Source organism: Aplidium turbinatum, chromosome 5 (assembly GCF_918807975.1).
Source record: "Aplidium turbinatum chromosome 5, kaAplTurb1.1, whole genome shotgun sequence".
In the NCBI taxonomy this organism is placed as follows: domain Eukaryota; kingdom Metazoa; phylum Chordata; class Ascidiacea; order Aplousobranchia; family Polyclinidae; genus Aplidium; species Aplidium turbinatum.
Window position 1 is genome coordinate 32,747,775 of NC_137476.1, and position 20,208 is coordinate 32,767,982.

Below are 20,208 nucleotides of genomic sequence, written 5' to 3' on the forward strand. Positions count from 1 at the left end.
TACTTTTAAAATAATGCATAAAAAAGTTCTTTGATTTAGATATAGCTTTTCATACTGTTCTAGAATAAATATGTGTACGTTCCAGGGATTCAGAAGAATAGGATTTCTAACCAAGCTACGTTAACTGCCAAAAAGTTGGTGTGTTAAGACAAAGTGTTGCCAGATGTCTTTTCAAATTTCAAGCAAAAATGCCATTTTAAAGCAGTGGTTGTCCAAATGTTATCCGTTAAAAACTACTCTAAACTTCATCTTAAACAAAAAAAATTCTAAAGTGATTTTAATTAATTCATCTTGCAATAATATTTGTAAACTTACTTTATAAAAAAAGATAAAAATTTAAAAAATACTTTTCTAAGGTACATACGTTTATATCTATGTAATCAGCCAAGTAATAATCAAAAGAAAAATACTGTCAGAAGCAAACGTATTCAATAAATACATTCAATCAAAAATATTCTATTTGAACAAGTTTGCTTCCGACAATTGTTCATGAAACTTTAAGTGGGATATAACTTTTTCTTGCTTGTTTGTGCTGTTTATATCATTGGTTATGTTTGCTACGTTAAACACATTTATTAACAACTGCAGCATATTGTGTTTGAAATAGATTTGCCATTCAGCTCATTTCTCAAATTATTAATAAAATACCGATAGTCTTCAAACAACAGTTTATGGTGTTGTTATTGTATTCTGACACTTTCTTTCGGAACCTTTTGTCGTCGATATAATAAACTCCCTATCAATTGTCAGACTAGATGTCATGACTGTGTCTTAATTTCACCGATTTCCTATTATACTTCAAACACTCTCAAATTGTATTTCTGCATCTTTCTCGGTAGGCAATTGCAGCAAACATTTACAGCTATAGACCCGTTTCGCTCATGAGGCTGGGCTTGTCAGTATCGTACATACATTTTGTCGAGTTTCCAAAGTCATCAAGAAATATAACAGCAATTGGTCACGCTGTGTATTCGGGCTAAATTAATTTTGATTTCAAACGATTTTAATTCTTAAAATTAAAGGTGATTCCATGAAGGTCAAAGTAATAATCGAAAATTCGTGTGTGGGCGAGCAATTCTGCTGTGGAGCATCATGAAGCGTCGTGGGTTGAATCTTGCTTTCAATCAAACTTAAATGGAAAATACGTCGATGGAGGGCGTACGAGTGTTTGGAAAACATTTTATTGATATAATTGGAAAAAAGCGGCTATTTGATGAAATAAAAATTAATTTTTATTTAATGATTATTTGATAAAAATTAAAAATAAATTCCTTTTGATTTTAAACTATTTTTATTCTGATCATTGAAGGTGATGCATTGGTAAACCACAATAACCGACAATTCACCACAAAAGACAACGATAATGACGCGTGGGGGAGCAATTGTGCTGTGAATTATCGTGGTGCGTGGTGGTTTCAATCTTGCTTAGATTCAAACTTGAATGGAGAATACATCGATGGAGGGCGTACGAGTGGTCGTAACAGAATCCATTGGTATTCTTGGAAGGGAGACAGCTACTCGATGAAAAAGTCAGAAATGAAGATTCAGTTAATTTGATGCTTCAATAAAAAACTTTTCATTTTCAGTAAATTCACAAACAAAAGATACGACATGAATTTGCTTTTATTGTTTATTCAGATAGAAACATGTTGCTTTCAATATTTGTAGCCTGTACATCTTTTCTGTATATATTCGAAAACAAAGCTTCCATGTTTTTATGTACTTTCGAGGGTTTTGGTACTTTGGTTTTTAATCACAGAAAACTGTATTTATAAAATATATTACACGATTAAAAAAGTAGAAAGTATTACACCAAAGTGATAAAACAAAGTTTATTATAGAGCTTTTGTCACACAATCATTAGTCTATGAAATCATTAGTCTGTGACAAGTGATAATAAAACACATCACAAAAGTTGGTCTTCAGTGTGAGATTGATGTGACTTATCGCATTCGTTCTTTATTAAGTAATTGTAGAACTTTAATTATTAGTTAATCTTTTATCACGTACTTCCTTTGCTTGCTCTGTGATCAAAGAACCCGTGTTCCAACGATCGGCGAAAAAAGTAAACGATTAAAATTACTCAAACTAACATTGTAAAACTGTCAAGCCAACAATCGTTTTCGCATGCAAACACATTCTGATGAAGCACATTTATTTATATATCCCAAGAAACGTATGTGTATAAATTGTCAGAAATACATTATGATCGTGATATGTTCAGCATTGTACTGTAGTTCAAAGCATGCACATTGCAGTTTAGCTTTGTTATTAGATATAAATTACTGTAAATCAGAAAAATCTCTACAGAAGATATTGTAAGCGTGAGAAACATCTGCATAAAAACTAAAATAGTTTGTGCGTGCCTAAATTGGTAGAAATACATTATAATCGTGATAAAACAATGAAAACTATTAATACAACAAAAAGTGCTCAATGCTAAGCTCAAAAGCAAAGCAGAGCAAATTAAATCAAATATAGTTATTACTATCTGAAGCCTTTACAGACTGTTTCACCTAACGGATCATCAGAAGGTCTGCAAAACATGCAAAAGTAATAAATCGATAATTCCTAAAAAGATATTAAATATTATAACTGTAATTTAATCTCCAAAAAAACTTTAAACCTGTAATTCCTGAAAAGATATTAAATATTATAACCTATAATATCTTTTCAGGAATTACAGGTTTAAAGTTTTTGTTTGTTTTGCAGATTAAATTACAGTTATAATATTTAATATCTTTTCAGGAATTATCGATTCATTACTTTTGCATGTTTTTCAGACCTTCTGATGATCCGTCAGGTGAAACAGTCTGTAAAGGCTTCAGATAGTAACAACTATATTTGATTTTAATCGTGATATGTTCCGCATTTCAGTTCAAACCATACACATTGCAATTTAGCTTTGTTGTTTGATAAAAATAAATCAAGAAAATCTCGACAGAAGATATTGTAAGCGTGAGAAACATCTGCAATTCACATTGCACATTGGACTTTTTTCGTTTAATTTTCAAATTTTTCCAAAAAAGTTCACAAAATGTCTTGATGTAGATATAGACTATTAGTTAGTTTATACGAGAAGTCAAAAGATATAGCAAGGAGCAATAGGTTGTGTGAAAAAAATGTTTTATTTTGCTATACAGTATATAAATCTGAATTTCATTGCAAAAACGCATTGGCCTCAAGGATTATTGTTTGTCTTTAGAGCTCAGTAAAACACAACTCTTCAAACGATGAAACGTCAAACTCAAGCAGTGGTTGTGCAACTCTCAGGGTGTGCTGTTGAGCAACACAGCTAAAGTGTTTGATTGACAGAAAATTCCTACCAGCGAATGTAAAATATTACATATGTGTAATTATATTATAAAAACGATTAGTCTGCGAAATCATTAGTCTGCGACAAGTGATATTAAAAAATGTCAACGATATTAAAATTAATTTTCAAAGTGGGGTTAATGCATAGACTCCTTAAGTAAAGGACTGGAACCTCCCATGCTCGGGGTTTGTAACTTGAGTCTGAATGATCTGAATGTTAAACGCATGGTTAAACGCACTTGGAAAAGGCTTACTTAATGACAAAATTTTATTGCGCATGACCTACGTATTTTTGTAACGTAACGTATCGTATGATCTTTATGTAATAGCATATTTTGTCACAGACATTTTTCGAATAGTTTTGCTTTACGATTTAGACACAAAAATTGGCAAAAATGACCAAAATTCTGTAATTTGACCTTAAAATATAATATTTTGACGTTGAAAAGGACCTCAGATGGTTTTGAAAGTAACACTATTGAACTCACCATCCCCAAAAGCCATGATACGGAATCCAGGATTGTGTTTCTAGCTTCTCTAGAAGTCATTTCAGCCCAGAACTGAAGTTAATCCTTCAGACTCACGTTACAAACCCCGAGATCGCAACATTCCAGTCTTTTACTTAAGGAGTCTATAGGTTGATGTGACATTTAAAATATATTCGTCTACTACACTATTACAGTCGTTCTTAATGGTCTCAAAAACGTCCAGTGGTCTTCAAAATTAGTTATAGTTACACTTTCATCACATGCCTTCTTTGTGTGTTCTACGATCAAAGGAAGCCTCAAAATTAACATTCATAAAAATATGGGACTTCTGGTTGGAAAGATTTAGGAATTATTGATGTGTCAAGTGGTGCATAAAAAGTAATTTTGCATATAAGCAGCATAGTTTTTACAAAATATGATTCAAATCAAAAAGGCACCTAATTTCTTCGTACACAATGATTCTCTAACTGTCGAACAGGCCTAGCTGCTATAGCAGTAAGCTCATCATCATCATCTTCAGCCATGCCTGAATAAGGCGTTGGCTACCGTGAGTCTCCACAACGATCGATTGTCTATAGTTCTTATTAAGTTTACAAAGTCTTGGTTTGTCATGTTGAAAGATTTTTGAAGATTTTCAAACGTGGACGCCCCTGGTGCCTCTGACTAGGAAGTCGCCCCATCATTGCCGAATGTTCAAATAGGCGTATGCGGTAGACATGACCGATAAATGTCATTTGCCTTTTTTGATAGTTGTGATAGGGAAGCCAGAGCTACACCCAGAGTGTTTCCACACTTCTTCGTTATAGTGATCTTATCCATCCAGTTAATTCCCAGCATTCTCCGTATGAACCAAATTTCAGCACTGCTGACGTTTTTTTCTATCTGCGGGTATAGAGTCCAAGATTCACAGCCATATAGCAGAACTGATCAAATGTACACATGTAAAATTTTTATTCTAGTGTTTAGAGAGATTGAGTTAGATTTCAGTATCTTAACCATTTTGATGAAAGCTTGTTTTGATTGTGCAATTCTTGATTTTACATCGCTCAAGCATCGACCATTCGAAGTAACTATAGAATCCAGATAGTTGAAACTATTTTTTAGTGAGACAGTTGTATTCTGTATTTTGATTGTGCATACCGGAGTTATTTCGTTTGATGAGATAGTCATGCCGAAGATTTTCGTTGCATTCAAACTAAGCCAAGGTTTTCACTCTGCTTAATGATTATGTCGAGTAAGTTTTGTAAACTGGAGTTTTATGTGGCGATTAGTATCGTGTATCTTACGTTGTTGAAATGTTGTCCGCCTACCGAGATGCCTTCTTCTTCTTCTTCATCTAGATGTCGCAAGATCATTTCGCGGTAGAGTGAGAAAAGATCGGGTGAGACTATGCACCCCTGTCAAACACTTCTCCGAATTTGTGCCCACCTGCTCAGTTCGCCATCTATCCGGACTGCTGCTTATTGATCCCAGTAGAGATTTCTGAGAAGTCGGAGATCTTTGCCATCTGTGTCTAAGCTGTCAAGCATCTCCGTAAGTGGCCCATGTCTAACACGGTCAAAGGTTTTGCTGTAGTCCAGAAAGCAGAGGTACAGGTCTTCCCTGTGTTTTGTCGACTTCTCAGCAAGTGTCCTGATTAGGAATGTGGCGTTTCTAGTTCCTTTGTCTTTCACAAATCCGCATTGCACATCTGAGATTTCGGGATTGATACATTTGCGTACGGTACTCGATTGAGTGAAGCCGTCAGAAAATTTTTGATGACATGACGCATGACATTGGTTGTGTGATGTAGTTCGCAATCAATCGCCTGAGGCTTTGAATTTCAGTTGAAAGTTGTCAGTTATAGCTGTGATTAAAGTACATATCGAATAGGAAAAAAACCGCGACAAAATATGAGTGGCAACTTGGCAAAATTTTAGTCTTGGCAAAGCTTCATTACAGCAAAAAGGAAAGAAGCCCATAAATAACGTTAGACAGAGCCCGTTGCAGATACGGAAGAAAAAAACCAACCTTTTCAAAGGGAAGATGGCTCACGATCCAATGCAAAAATGTGGATTTAATATCCTGATAGTGAAACACATTTTTATAAGCTGCACGATAACCCTTCCTGTAACGACAACGAATCAAATATTGTTCCAGCAATGTTGTCATCTGACTCTGGCAATGGAGTGACCTTTATAAAATTACTCAAACAAACAAATCAAAAGTGAAACTTAAGAGAAGCAAAACAACATTGCAGACAAAAGGTTCTTAAGCCTGTTTTTTGCACATTTCAACTCGTTATCAAACAAAACCACCAGGTTTTTCCAAATAAACTTTAAAAGATTACAAAAAAAAAGCAATCCTCCTTCACTATGGTCTGTGGTACAAGCAGCATCAGCACTAGTGAAAATTGCAAACTTACCGTTATGTGCCTGTAGGCTACTGATGATTTATTGCAAATGATCTTCCTTTATGAGTCAAGAATAAGCAAATTTACCTCCAGATATAAACTATAAGTTAAAAACTGTTGTTCAAAACTGACAGCTAAGAGTAAAGAAGTTAATCCGCATGCTAACAATCGTTGAAAAAACTATACAATTAAAACGATTTAAGCTAACATTATAAAAACGTCAAGCCAGTAATCACTTTCGCAAGCAAACATTTTCAGAATAAGCGTATTAAATTATATCTTCCAAGAAACGTACGTGTATAAATCGTCAGAAATACATTATGAACATGATATGTTCAGTATTTCAGTTCAAATAACACACATTGTAGTTTAGCTTGGTTTTTAAATAGTTAGACAATCTACACAGTAGTAGGCCTACTTGTCAGTGGAGGAAGAGTTTGCATACTAGTTTTCAAGAATTGCTGTTCGTGGCATATCTGCAAATGAAACCAATCTGTAGCCAAACAAAATTATGCAATATAACGTATATTTGCTTGTTTCAAATTTAATCTCCAGAGCATTCTAATTAAAAGAGTTCAAGAAAGATGTTTTGGTATGCAAGCCTTATGCAGGTGTACTAGTTTTGTTTAGACGAGACGTCAAAAGATATAGAGAAAAGCAATAAGTTTTTATTTTATTTTGACATGAGTTGATCTAATTTTCATTGCAACTACACATTGGCCTGAACGATTGTTGTTTGTCCAGAAACTTTTTTAGTGAACAATCGACCATTCAAATGGTAAGTGGTAAGATCATTACTTATTTTGCACATGAAAAAATAAAAACAACTCTATCGAGCTTGTATACAAATGCAACAAACAATGCCTGTTCTCTAGAGGCCGTTTGGTACTTTCCTAATTTAAACTTACTTTGACGTATATCTTCACTGACTTTGTCATGCTCAAAGTGATATTGTAGCTTTGATTCAATTTTATAACAGAAGACCATATTATGAGAATGTTTCCAATAATTGGTGGATTAGTTTTTGTTTATTTTTGCAAGAAGTAACCTGTATTACTGTAATATCTGTTTAAATAAGATTTCTTTTGTTAATTTCACAACGGAATTTGTATGTTAAGTGATCTAGAAGCTTGATTCAGCAGACATGTAGATTGTAGAATAGGGTGGCTCGTTTTTGAACTTTTTTTTTAATTCTCTAGGGGTAGCAGGGAAATGGTGCCAATGAGTGAGAAAACAATCATGACAAAATTTGAGATTCGTAACAAATTGTCTTCGCCTCTTCATGGGGCCCAAAAATCTAAAAATGGGGTCAAAAACGCAATTTTTTTCAAAAATATTTTTAGTTTGGGAAGATACAATATTGTTTAGATATATCTAAATAACCTAAAAAAAATTGAAGTCATTTGAAGTATTCCTTCAGCTTCTTCACAGCTTCTGAAAATTTTTATTTTGTTGAAAATTTCGCATTTTTGTTTGTGGTTACATAACTACAAACTTCGTCAGTGACGTAAATTCAAATAAAAGACGTAACCTTTTCCTACCAAATTAACTCAATTTCATTTAAAAATGACGCAACAGCTCAGGGCAGGTCTATAAAGAGAAATACAATGACGTTTTATAGCTGGCAAAATGTCTAACGCAATTATTTAATTATGTAACCATCCACAAAAATGCGAAATTTTCAGCAAAATGGAAACTTTCAGAAGCTGTGAGGAAGCTGAAGGAATAGTTCAAATGACTCCAAGTTTTTTTCTTATACTAATTAGATATATCTAAACAATATTGTATCTACCCAAACTAAAAATATTTTTGAAAAAAAATGCGTTTTTGACCTCATTTTTCGATTTTTGGGCCCCATGAGGAGGCTGAAGACAATTTTTTACGAATCTCAAATTTTGTCATGATTGTTTTCTCACTCATTGGCACCATTTCCCCAATACCCCGAGAGAATTTAAAAAAAAGTTCAAAAACGAGCCACCCTAATATAAAAGCCATAGAGAATCGAACAGTTCTATCGATACTGAGTCCTGTTGGAATTTGGGTAGGCTTATTTAGTGTACCTATCACTGAAGCAATCACATTTTGTGACTCATCATTGATAGCGATTCAAATTTAGAGGTACGGATTGTGAAGGAACAATCGGATAACAGTGGTGTGTGAATAATAGGAATGGTTTGTTTATTTTCAATTACAACTCAATTCGTTTCAAATATTTTGTTGTTTTCAATTATCAGATCTATGTCTAGCAGCCAATCATCGTTAAATTTGATAGCAAACATGATGAATTACTGTACTAGAATTGTACAGTGCCGGCAAAAGTTCAGAAACTTTTGTAAAAAAACTTAACCCTATCTTAATACGAGCTGTTTTCGTACGCGGAAAGCACGTCACAGGCTATCTTAGCCCCGTGCTAATTAGGCTAATCGTTAATAACGGGATCTATGAAAATCACAGAGCCAAAATATTTTACAAGATAATAGCCATGTGTATTGTGCGTATAGAAATTAAATTTTTACCCAACAAATTTATTGAAATAAATTGTTTGAGATGAAAAAACATCAGAGTCGGTTTTTATTCTAATTTTCCGAAAATAGCTTCAAAATTAAAATAAAAATTACTTTTGCTCATAAATATAAGCCGTTTTTAGGCGTTTTTACACTTCAAAGTAATTGCACTAACATTTATATTGCACTAGCATTAACATATATATAACTAGCATTGCACGAAAATGTCTAGCCACCTGAGACGAAATGCTTATTGTGAAGGGCAGGAAGGTAGAAAAATGACCAGTTTAGGTTTAGAAAATCGCATAGAATAAAAACTAAAAGTCAAGAAATTTTACATTTCTAGCATATTTCCTTCTGTGAAATATTTCACTGTTAGAGTCGGGCATCCTCATAAAGCCTTGTGTCGTTACAGATAGGGTTAAAAAGAAGATGAATATGTTTTTGTTCATATTTTTATTATTAAAACTTCAACAAACATTATCATATATCGAACACCTCCACTACACACCAAATTGTATCAATTATCATATGTACTAATATTTAGTGTGATAACCTTTGTTTTTGATGACATTTTTGAATACGGGCGGGGCATAGAGTCTGACAGATTTTTGCACACAGTTTCGTCAATATCCATGCACCAAATTTCTGTAACAATTCGTTTTAATTCCGAAAGACAAGGATTTTTGGATGAGTCAACCTTTTTGCAGTTTTCCTCTTATACTGTAGACCTTACGTCCGAAGACCTCTTGGCTCTTGGCCAGTGAAGCCACGCTACATCCAAGCAACTGTCAAGCACCCTCCGTCTGTCATGGTTTTGGGGTGCGTTTTCAGTAAGGGCCGAGGGGCCTCTATTCTTACCTAAAGGTCAAACGATGAACGCCATACCCTATATCAGTGTCCTAGATGCTCATCTTCTGACTTTTATGAACATTGACGGATGTACGGCGTTCCGACAAGGCTCTGCACCATTTCATAAAGCTAAGGTGGCTATGAAGTAGTTTCAGACCAAAGGTGTAAATGTGCTGAAATGACAAGGAAATTCTTCTGACCTGAATCCATTCGAGAATTTGTGGACTTTGATAAAACAGAAAGTCTCTAGATCAAATTCAAGAAATTTGGAGGAATTAAAACGAATTATTACAGAGATTTGGTACATGGACATTGTCGAAAATGTGTTCAAAAACTTCTCAGACTCTATGCCCCGCCCAATCAAAATGTCATCAAAAACAAAAGTTATCACACTAAATATTAGTACATATGATACAATTTGATGTGTAGTGAAGGTGTTCGATATATGATAAAGTTTGTTAAAGTTTTAATAATAATAAAAAAAATATTAATTTGCTTTTTAAGTTTTTTCCAAACATTTCTAAACTTTTTGCCGGCACTGTATTTGGCGTTGCCAAAATACGACACAGTTTGCTGTATTCTTTTGAATTTTGAGTTATAAACTGTTTTTTATTTTGTACATTAGCAAACAAAACGCTTAGCTTTTGAAGACAACATGTTGCAAAGCAAACGTTTGAAGTAGCTTTCAATTTAAATTGCATGAATGTTCTACCCCAAACCGCGAGTAGCCTGCTTTAATCCCGGCTGAGCGAAAGAGCTCTCCTGCTTTGTTCCAATTAATCTGCAGCATGGAATTGAATTAACCACTGTTTTAACAATTGTAATATATGTATTGATTACGTGCAGCGACATGATGGTAAAACCACGACATTAAGGCCTAGCTCGTTGACGTTTAAAAGTTGGTGACACTAACAGACAATTTTTTAAGAAGATGATAAACTTAATTGTCTGGTTGACTAATCTAATCAGTTTAAACGAAGTATATTTGTGGACCAGCGATTCAAAGGAGCTGATTACGGTTAGCGCATATGATAAAAACAGTCTACAAATTTCGATGCTTAATCGGTCGATTTGCTAAATCCGTGGATGATGAGCTGTTGTAAATTTTAACCATTCATCTAATGTGATGTCCTCTCTATCACTAAGTTACTATTTTAATGAAAAAATCGCATCTTGCTTTTTATTTATTAAAAACGTTGGCGATTTTAGCCATTCAGCTATTAAAATTAGATTAACTTCTTATTCGTTTGTTACATCGATATCACATCTTTCTTGGTGCATGTATTAAACGGTAGGCCTACATTGTAACTTTTATAGTCAAGTTTGTTTTTTTCGCAGTTGATGTCTATGATTTTTTTGCGATGCCAATAAACTCGATGCCTTGTACAAAGTTTGAAAGAGCGTCAGTTCGGTACCGCTCTAAAGAACGCGATTGCGTCTTGACAAAATAGTTAAAAGCACGTCAAAATAAAAAAGAGCTGCGGACTCGATAACTATAATGCTTCTTTGCTGCTTCGTGTTGTCTTTTGCATTGCATCAGCAAATAAACTGTGATATTACAAAAGGTTCAACACAAAGCTATTGTTAAAAAAGATAAAAAGATTTGTTTAAATAATTATACCAACATTCTCTTCACTGCCATTGGATTTCCATAAAAGATGAAAATATTAAAATTGTTCATCACCGTGAACATCTTGACCATTTGTTGGCTGGTTGTCAATGCTACGCGAGAAGTGACTTGTTCCTGTGGAGTTAGACCGGACGACAGTTGTGGAGATGAAAGGGTATTGTCCGGACCCCCTGGCAAGAAAGGTCCAATGGGCTTACAAGGCTTGAAAGGTAAGTTTATTTTCTTCCTTTGACTTTGCTTACTAAGGTACCAGTTTGTCATTTCTTAGTAAGTGCATGCATTGGTGCATCGTAATAAATTTTAAAATGAGGTATTTACTTTGGCCTGGCTTGCAGCTTCATATTCATGACATCCATTTGAAGCCGGCAAATCAGTTCTTTTTTACATTGGTTTAACGTCTGTAGACGCTGATTCAATGAAAAGACTGATCTGCTTGATAAGTTCCTGCCTTGAAATTTTGATGAATTACATGAACGTATCCAGATTCTTAGGAGATCCTTGAAAGTTATTCGTTTAGAGATTGTTTGAGCTAGCCTATTCGTATTTCAACTAAAATGTCAAATAGAAGACAAAGTTGAACCATAGGCATACGAAGCCGAGCAACGTGATCAAGTTTAACATCTTCAAGTTTATTACATTTACATAAACATAAAACTACGCAACAAATTAAGTATGGAACGTTTTCGACATCACAAGATGTCCTCTTCAGGAATAATATACATACAAATTTACTACATCTGAAAAAAATACAATGGTTAACTAAATCTATAAACAGAAAAAACAAAAAACTGCACAGTACTTCTGACTAGCTCAAACTCAACGATATAGGCTCCACGAGAATCAAAGGTAACTGCATCAAAAGGTGTTAAACAGATCACATGATATGGTAAAAAGGCAAGGTGCGAAAAAACTAGTTGCTAAAACTAGACAAAGTTGCTTCATGCTCAGGTTTTTGTGATCTGATCTATAATGACCAGTTTTTCTGTTTGTCCAAATATCCGTTTTTCCTTTTTTGTGCTTATAAATGAGCTGGGTTTAAAAGTTGAAAAAGATAACCCAATCAAAGCAGCGCTAAGTACAAGTATGTACACGCATCAGTAGGCCCACTCTCAGCATGGGCAATGGGCATGTACAATAAGTTTGTTGCTCTGCAAAGTAAATTCGAAATCCATAATAAATTCTCATTATGTTGCATAGGGACTGAATCTGTCACTCCACTTGTGACAAATCAAACTTTTTTTCTAATGCAGGTGACCAAGGTATGAAGGGTGAAAGAGGACAAGCTGATGACACCAGCGCTGGGTTGGAGAGGTTGCAAAACAAGTTACTTGCACTTGAGCGGAAAGTAGAAAATTATGCAGGTTTTTTTAACATCAGAACTATCATACAAGTCAATTAACCGGTAGGGCATTTTTTTTAGCGATATTTTCTTAAAAATAACCGCATTCAGCTGATATTCCGTCTAATCCTTTAGTTATATATGAATTATGAGCTCAATCAAGGTAAACGCTCTAACCCTAACCCCCAAAAAAATCCGTAAGAGTTATAAATATACCTAGATTCTTAAAACTACCATAACGATTATTTGACCGGTAAAAGGTAATAAGAGCAAATTTTCTTGTAAATTGCATGATCAACACAAAACAAATGAAGAAAAAGTAAATGCAAAGCTATAAAACATTCAGTCAGCAGAAAAAAGACCAAAATGACAATTGTGTAAAATAAGAACAGTCATTTGAGTTTGTTACGTGTTTTGTTCGTAAAGATAAAAAGCCGCCATACACCATGGAAAGATGTGTTAAAAGTTTCAATTCTTACACGAAAATATTTTTTCCGACACCAATTTGGCCTTGAAACTTAAAACTTAGAATCATGCAATAACAAGCAAGTAGAACACACAGATTTGACATACGATTTGCACTGGGGTGCATCATTTTCCATTCATTTTTGACATACAACTTGTGCCATTGAAAAATGGTGACCATTCCAGGTCATATTTAACCGAAGAAATATCAGAGTCACCGGACATCCCCTATTACCACTTCCCTAATCTTGGTTTAGCAAAATGAATATAACTTAAAGGCTAAACAAGTTAACTACATGGTTAACTCAATTTAGTTCAAACATGTTGTTTGCTCAAATCTTAATTATTATTTATGAGTTTAATTATGTTGTTTTTAATTGAAAGCGACTTTCTTTCAAAGAAATGACTGCAATGATGTAGCCAAGCAAGGACACACCGCTAATGGAGTCTACACAATTTTAGTGAAAGGAAAATTTTTAGATGTGTACTGCGATTTACAATCTGATGAAGGAAGCTGGTTGGTAAGTCAATCATTAACCCAATTTCATCTTTTCTTCGATTTTACTTTCTTTGTGTTACATTTCAGACGCGTATTTCATGTTCAGTAGCTTTTGTATGGTCTACAATAAGAGTAGGAAGCTAAATTGTGATCTAGGCATCTAGGATCGCATGAGATAGACTTTGGGTTAGAGGCAAAAGCTAAATTTTTGCATCCCATTCTTGATGAATAATTCAAAAATGTTCTTATACAATAAGTTTGTCTCCTTAGTCTTCAATTTCTCCATTCATTTTTTTTTTATTAAGTCACTATTTGTTTCAAATATAATGGGGCAGTAAAAGGTTCTTTTTTTAGGTGCGACATGTGTACATTGTGATGTATTGCGTCTAGATTTGATTTTCGGTTGGTCCAAAGTGCTTACAATAATATTTCAAGTTAACATTTTAAAATCCCATCCATAATCACTTAGGAAATTCAAATGACACAATTTAAAGTTCGCCATTCCAAATTAATAATCCAGCTTTGAACAAGAAATTTGTGTTTTTCTTTTATTGTGAGTTTTTTTCTGATTCAATTGCGTCACTTTTTTACTTTCCCCCTTTAAAAGCATTTGCTAGAGCCGACGTTTCTAATCCCTATTCCCAGGTTTTGCCAAAACATAGATGGAAGCATTATTGTCTTGGAACAGAAAAAAATAAATTAAAAATTCAAAGCTCTACAAGAAGCTTTCCCAGTCCGAGGATAAAGATTCAATCAATCAATCAAATAGATGGAAGCATTATTGTCTTGAAATGGATTTCGTAATTAGTTTCGTATGACTTTGCTTAAACAAGACACTCCTACTGGTGTTAAGCATTTTAAATAAAATAAAATACACAGTTTAAGCGTTCACATCTCCACTGTTCCAGGTGTTTCAAAGAAGAAATTCAGGAGAAGTTGATTTTTTCTTGGGTTGGTCTGAATATCAAGCTGGATTTGGAAACAAAAGTGGTGAATTCTGGCTTGGTAGGTTGCCTGACTTTGACTCGAGTTGCACGTTTGTCTCAAGATGCGATTTTTCCATTTTTAAGTTTACTCACACCATATATACGAGGCTTTGTGGTGGCATTGAGCAGAAATCATTTTGTAAATAAAAAAAACGTATTTACAATGCGTGAAAATGCATATCAAATCTTAGTAAAGCAAATTATGTCACAGCATAATCTCAACAAAATTCAAAAGAATTGCAGACTAACACTTGCAATATCAAAACCTAAAAATTGTGACACTTATAGCACTAATCGACTACTTAGCTTACATCGTACACGAAATATTCCAGAAAATTTTATCACTTTTGATCTTATAAATGCAAAAATGGAAAAAATGAATATAAATCGCAATACACAAACTTTCCAGAAACGGTTTACTTTAAGTTTAAATTCCAGCATCACAGTAAATAAATTTAGCTACAGCATAATTTTTTCTTGCTTTTTTCTTTCATTAGGCTTGGATAATCTTCATGCTATCACCAGTTCTGGTTCATATAAACTTCGCATTGATCTTGAAGACTGGGAAGGAAACACTACATATGCTGAGTACAGGTAATCAAAAACCTGGTTCAAAAACTACACTGTTTGATAGCTATTTTATCTAACTTTGGACGGAGTTTTTATCTTATAAAATGTTGCAGTTTGGTATTTTATCGAAGGACTACATTTGATGAAAGATTAGTATTTACATATTGACTGGCGTGCATTATGTGATATACGGTGATGTTCCTGTGGGCGCCAGTATAACATATGTGTTGACAGTGTTTACATTGTGATTAGACACTCAATGCTCATTTCAATGCAATCTGAATGTTTGGCGCACACGCGCAAATAAGGTGTAAGCTACACTGTTAAATGTGTAGGCCTACATCATTGGCTCCTGACGTTACAACTGAAATGCTTGTACCAGCAACATTAAAACATGTCCAAAAATCATGTTCCTGTATCAACTTAGCCTGATTTTTTTGACAAAAACAAGTTATTCCAGCAACTTCTTGTTCGTAGAAAATACTTTGTACATCTCACGACAGCTCAGGTTTAAGTTTACTTTTCACTAATTCCGTTTTTTTCCTTGATCCACTGAGCCGAAACAAGAGAGAACGCTCGCTCCACAAACACATTACTGACTGGAAAGAAGATGATGCTAAATTAAATGATATTAATTAAATTAAGATGATGAAATTTTTATACCAGCAACATTAAAACTAGTCCAAAAATCATGTTCTTGTATCAACTTAGCCTGAATTTTTTTTACATCAATTGGCAAGAAGTCGAAGTTGAGTTCTGGACACGCTACATGTAAGAGATAACATGAGACTGTCATCGTAAAAGTAGAAAGCCATCATGGGCAAATACGTGTGGACCATGTCTTGCCGAATGTAAAAGTTATGTCAGTGAAATAAACTATGATACAATTATTTCAGAAAATATATATCAGCAGAACTTGTCTATCGCCAATGCACACACATATGACACACATCACTTGAACTTGTTTACACTTTAGTCAAATTTTTGCAGTAAAATTATACAGTGACACTCTTCTCACTTTCTCAGCACCATAATTGTAGGGGACGCAAATATTAAAACAGGTCCATAAATCATGTCCTGTATCAATTTAGCCTTAATTTTTTCTTTTAATGTCAATTGGCAAGAAGTCAGCACTTAACTTGCAATTTCAAAATAAGGCTAAATTACTTTTTCAGGACGATAATTGTAGGAGACGCCAACACAAACTATCGATTGAATATCGGAAGTTATAGTGGAACAGCAGGTGAGTTGTTGTTTATTTGAAGAAACGTGTCATGGCTACGTGGCGGTGAGACCTGATTTGCTACATTTTGCATATTTTGACTACCGCTACTACTCCTGTCTGATTAAATTGTCACTAAAAATTTTTTAATCAAAATGTCATTCTTTTTCAAAGCCTGGTGATGTTAAAACTCCATTTGTCACCGTGGAAAGATAGTAAAAAAAACGTTAAAATATCTTTTTAGACAATTTCTTGCAGACGGTAACCAAACGTTGGAAAAATCTTTAAACGTCTGTGGAATGCAACAAGTCAAGCCTATCTTTATTCAATTTCACACTGATTAATGTTTTGCTAGTTTTGCACACAATTTTGAGGGTAGGGTATCAAAAACTGTTGACAGCTAAAAAAAACTATATTACACAAAAATGTCATTTCATTACTAAACCAAAGATGAATAATTTTTAGGAAAACTCATAAAACTTTAGTTAATTTGAGCCAGTAGCTTTTATGTAATCGATGAAAATTTTAGGTATGGACTGAACCCGTGCACCCGTCAGTCCGAATAGGGTTAACAAATGTTACAGCAATTCATCACTAGGTGTGTTCAAGCTAAAATTCATTCTGATTTTAAAAGATTTTAATTTCTAAAATTAAAGATAAATCAATAAATGGCGAAAATAATAATAAACAATTTCTGTGTGGGCAAGCAACTCTGCTGTGAAGTATCATGAATCGTTGTGGTTTTAGTCTTGCTTTCATTCCAACTTAAAAGTAAATACGTCGATGGAGGGCGTACAAGTGCTTGGAAAAGAATCTATTGGTATCATTGGAAAAAAGGCAGCTATGTGATAAAATAAAAATCAATTTTTATTTAATAATTAATTAATAAAAATTAAAAATAATTTCATTTTGATTTCAAACTAACGATTTTTATTCTTATTATTGAAGGTGATTCATTGACCTACCACAATAATCAGCCATTCACCACAAAAGACAACGATAATGACAGCAGTGGAAGCAATTGTGCTGTGATTTATCCTGCTGGGTGGTGGTTTCGTTCTTGCATATATTCAAACTTGAATGGAGAATACATCCATGGAGGGCCTACGAGTGGTCATCAAGGAATCAATTGGCGTCATTGGAAGGGAGACAGCTATTCGATGAAAAAGGCAGAAATGAAGATCCAATTAATTTGATGCTTCAATAAAAAACTACATTTTCAGTAAATTTACAAACAAAATGTATGACATAAATTTGCGTTTATTGTGGTTTAGTTAGCAACATATCTGTCAACATTTGTAGCCTACTTGTTGTCAACATTTATAGCCTACTTGCTGTCAACACTTGTAGCTTACTTGTTGTCAACGTTTGTAGCCTACTTGCTATCAATATTTGTAGCCTACTTGCTATCAACATTTGTAGCCTACTTGCTGTCAACATTTGTAGCCAACTTGCTGTCAACACTTGTTGCCTACTTGCTGTCATAATTTGTAGCCTACTTGCTGTCAACATTTGTAGCCAACTTGCTGTCAACACTTGTTGCCTACTTGCTGTCATAATTTGTAGCCTACTTGCTGTCAACATTTGTAGCCTACTTGCTGTCAACATTTGTAGCCAACTTGCTGTCAACATTTGTAGCCAACTTGCTGTCAACACTTGTTGCCTACTTGCTGTCAACATTTGTTGCCTACTTGCTGTCAACATTTGTAGCCTACTTGGTGTCAACATTTGTAGCCTACTTGCAGTCAACATTTGTAGCCTGCCTCTTCTGTATATATTTGACAACGAAGCTTCCGTGTTTTTATGTACTTTCGAGGGCTTTGGTAATTCGGTTTTTTAATCACAGAAAACTGTATTTATAGAATATATTACACGATTAAAAAAAGCAGAAAGTATCACACCAAATTGATAAAACAAAGTTTATTATAGAGCTTTTGCCACACAATGATTAGTCTGTGACAAGTGATAATAAAACACATCACAAATATAAAAGATTGGTCTTCAGTGTGAGGTTCTTGGGACTTATCATATTCGTTTATCATAAAGTAATTTTACAACTTTAATATTAGTTGCTCTTTTATCACGTGCTTCCTTTGATTTCTTTGTGATCAAAGGGCCCGTGTTTTAACTATCATCGAAAAAACTAAGCGATTAAAATTATTAATACTGTACTGACATTGTAAAACTGTCAAGCCAGTAATCACTTTCGCATGCAAACATATTCTGAAGAAGCATATTATTAAACTATATCTCCCAAGAAACGTGCTTGCATGAATTGGCAAAAATACATTATGATAGTGATATGTTCAGTATTTCAGTTCAAGCCATGCACATCGCAGTTTAGGTTTGTTGTTAGATATATATGAAATCAGGAAAATCTCGACAGAAGATATTGTGAGCGTGAGAAACATCTGCACAAAAATGGAATTGTTTTTATGGCATCTCTGCAAAACAAACCTATCTGTAGTCGAAAATACAAATAAAATATTTTATGTTACATTGCACATTGAACTTTTTTCATGTAATTTTCAGATCTTTCCAAAAACGAGTTCAAAAAAGATGTCCTGGTGTAGATGTAGGCTATTAGTTAGATTTATACGAGAAGTCAGAAAATATAGAGAGGAGCAATAGGTTGTGAGAAAAAAATTGTTTTATTTTGATTTACAGTATATAAATCTAAATTTCATTGCAAAAACGCATTGGCCTCAAGGATTATTGTTTGTCTTTAGAGCTCAGTAAAACACAACTCTTCAAACGATGAAACGTCAAACTCAAGCAACGATTGTATTCAACCCCCAGGGTGTGTTGTTGAGCAACACATGGCAGGCGACAAGTGCAGTTTAGCGGGGAAAATACTGAATTTCTAATGGTTTTTCTAATTCATGGTTATTGTTTGTAATCAATGATTAGTGTGTAATTAAGGTGAAGGTAGTGCCTTAAAACAGCCATTCCAAGTGATGATCAATACAAACCCAATGGATGCAGCTTAAGTTACGAAATTCGAGTTTTTGTCGCAGTATTGTCACATTTTTTATGTAAAATTAACGAAAAACAAGCCGGGGTTTTGAAAGCGGTAAAAGGGCTACTCTTGACTATTCTTCAACAAGAACATGTTTCAACTGCACAATCACAACAACGCTAAAAAAACACTGAATTTATGACTATATAGGTGCGAAAGTTGTAAAATCTAAAAAGAGCTATAGACTTTGAAAACTGTATCACATAATATGATTCAAGGTGAATGAAAGGCTTTCCTTTAACATACCTTTAAAAGATATTCATCTATTACAGCGGTTTTTGACGGGATTTTAGTGCTTTTTAAATTTAATGTTGGTTACACTTTTAACACGTGCCTCCTTTGTGTGCTCTGAGATCAAGAGAGGCCGAGATTAACCTTCATCGAAATCGGGGACTTCGGATTGGAACAATTAAGAACCACTAAACTGCTGTGGTGGAAAAGAAGCATTTTTACATATAATTCGAATCAAAAAGAAACATAATATTTTGAACGCGATGATTCGCTAACGGCCGAACAGGCCTAGCTGCAATGGCATCAGATACAACTTACTTTTATTTTTTAAGCAAAATAAATGTTTGTTTGTTTTTCATATGTTTACCCTGCATTGCGGGAAAGCGGACTTGAACGCTATGCATCGGTGCACGCCTTCCGACGTACACCTGACCCACGCTGCAGCTGACGGCAATGTCTGTTTCCGGTTGTCTACTTTACTTATGACTTAAATTTGGTACTACCCATTACTCGAAATCGATCACTGGGTAGAGGCAATTATCGTAAAGTTTCTTGCCCAGAGAAACAACAGCAAGTGCGGGTGGCTGGAGTCGAACATGCAGGCTCTCGACTGCGAGCCAAGGCGCTAACCACTCGGCCATTGCTGCCGACCTCGGCCATTGTTCAATCGTAACTGTCGTTGAAACAACATATCGA

At 34.3% G+C, this 20,208-nt stretch overlaps 1 protein-coding gene across 2 annotated transcripts; it reads left to right on the forward strand.

The window, feature by feature from the left end:
- Nucleotides 1–6,845: 6,845 nt before the first annotated feature.
- On the forward strand, nucleotides 6,846–18,726 carry LOC145770757 (microfibril-associated glycoprotein 4-like). 2 transcript variants are annotated; one of them, XM_082582463.1, is made up of 8 exons: nucleotides 6,846–6,973; nucleotides 11,210–11,390; nucleotides 12,432–12,542; nucleotides 13,370–13,506; nucleotides 14,393–14,489; nucleotides 14,968–15,064; nucleotides 16,216–16,283; nucleotides 17,211–18,726. In XM_082582463.1, exons 1-8 carry the CDS (start codon nucleotides 6,971–6,973, stop codon nucleotides 17,456–17,458), a joined length of 942 nt encoding a protein of 313 aa, XP_082438589.1. In that variant the 5' UTR covers nucleotides 6,846–6,970; the 3' UTR covers nucleotides 17,459–18,726. The 2 variants fall into 2 exon arrangements, with proteins under 2 accessions (XP_082438589.1, XP_082438590.1); XM_082582464.1 differs by lacking the exon at nucleotides 6,846–6,973 and having other exon boundaries at nucleotides 10,541–11,390.
- Nucleotides 18,727–20,208: the final 1,482 nt, after the last annotated feature.

Excerpts from the sequence above, each read along its gene's own strand:
- LOC145770757 (XM_082582463.1), top strand. Across the intron at positions 14,490-14,967 it reads AAGTGGTGAATTCTGGCTTG|GCTTGGATAATCTTCATGCT; the intron begins GTAGGTTGCCTG and ends TTCTTTCATTAG. Across the intron at positions 15,065-16,215 it reads ACTACATATGCTGAGTACAG|GACGATAATTGTAGGAGACG; the intron begins GTAATCAAAAAC and ends TTACTTTTTCAG.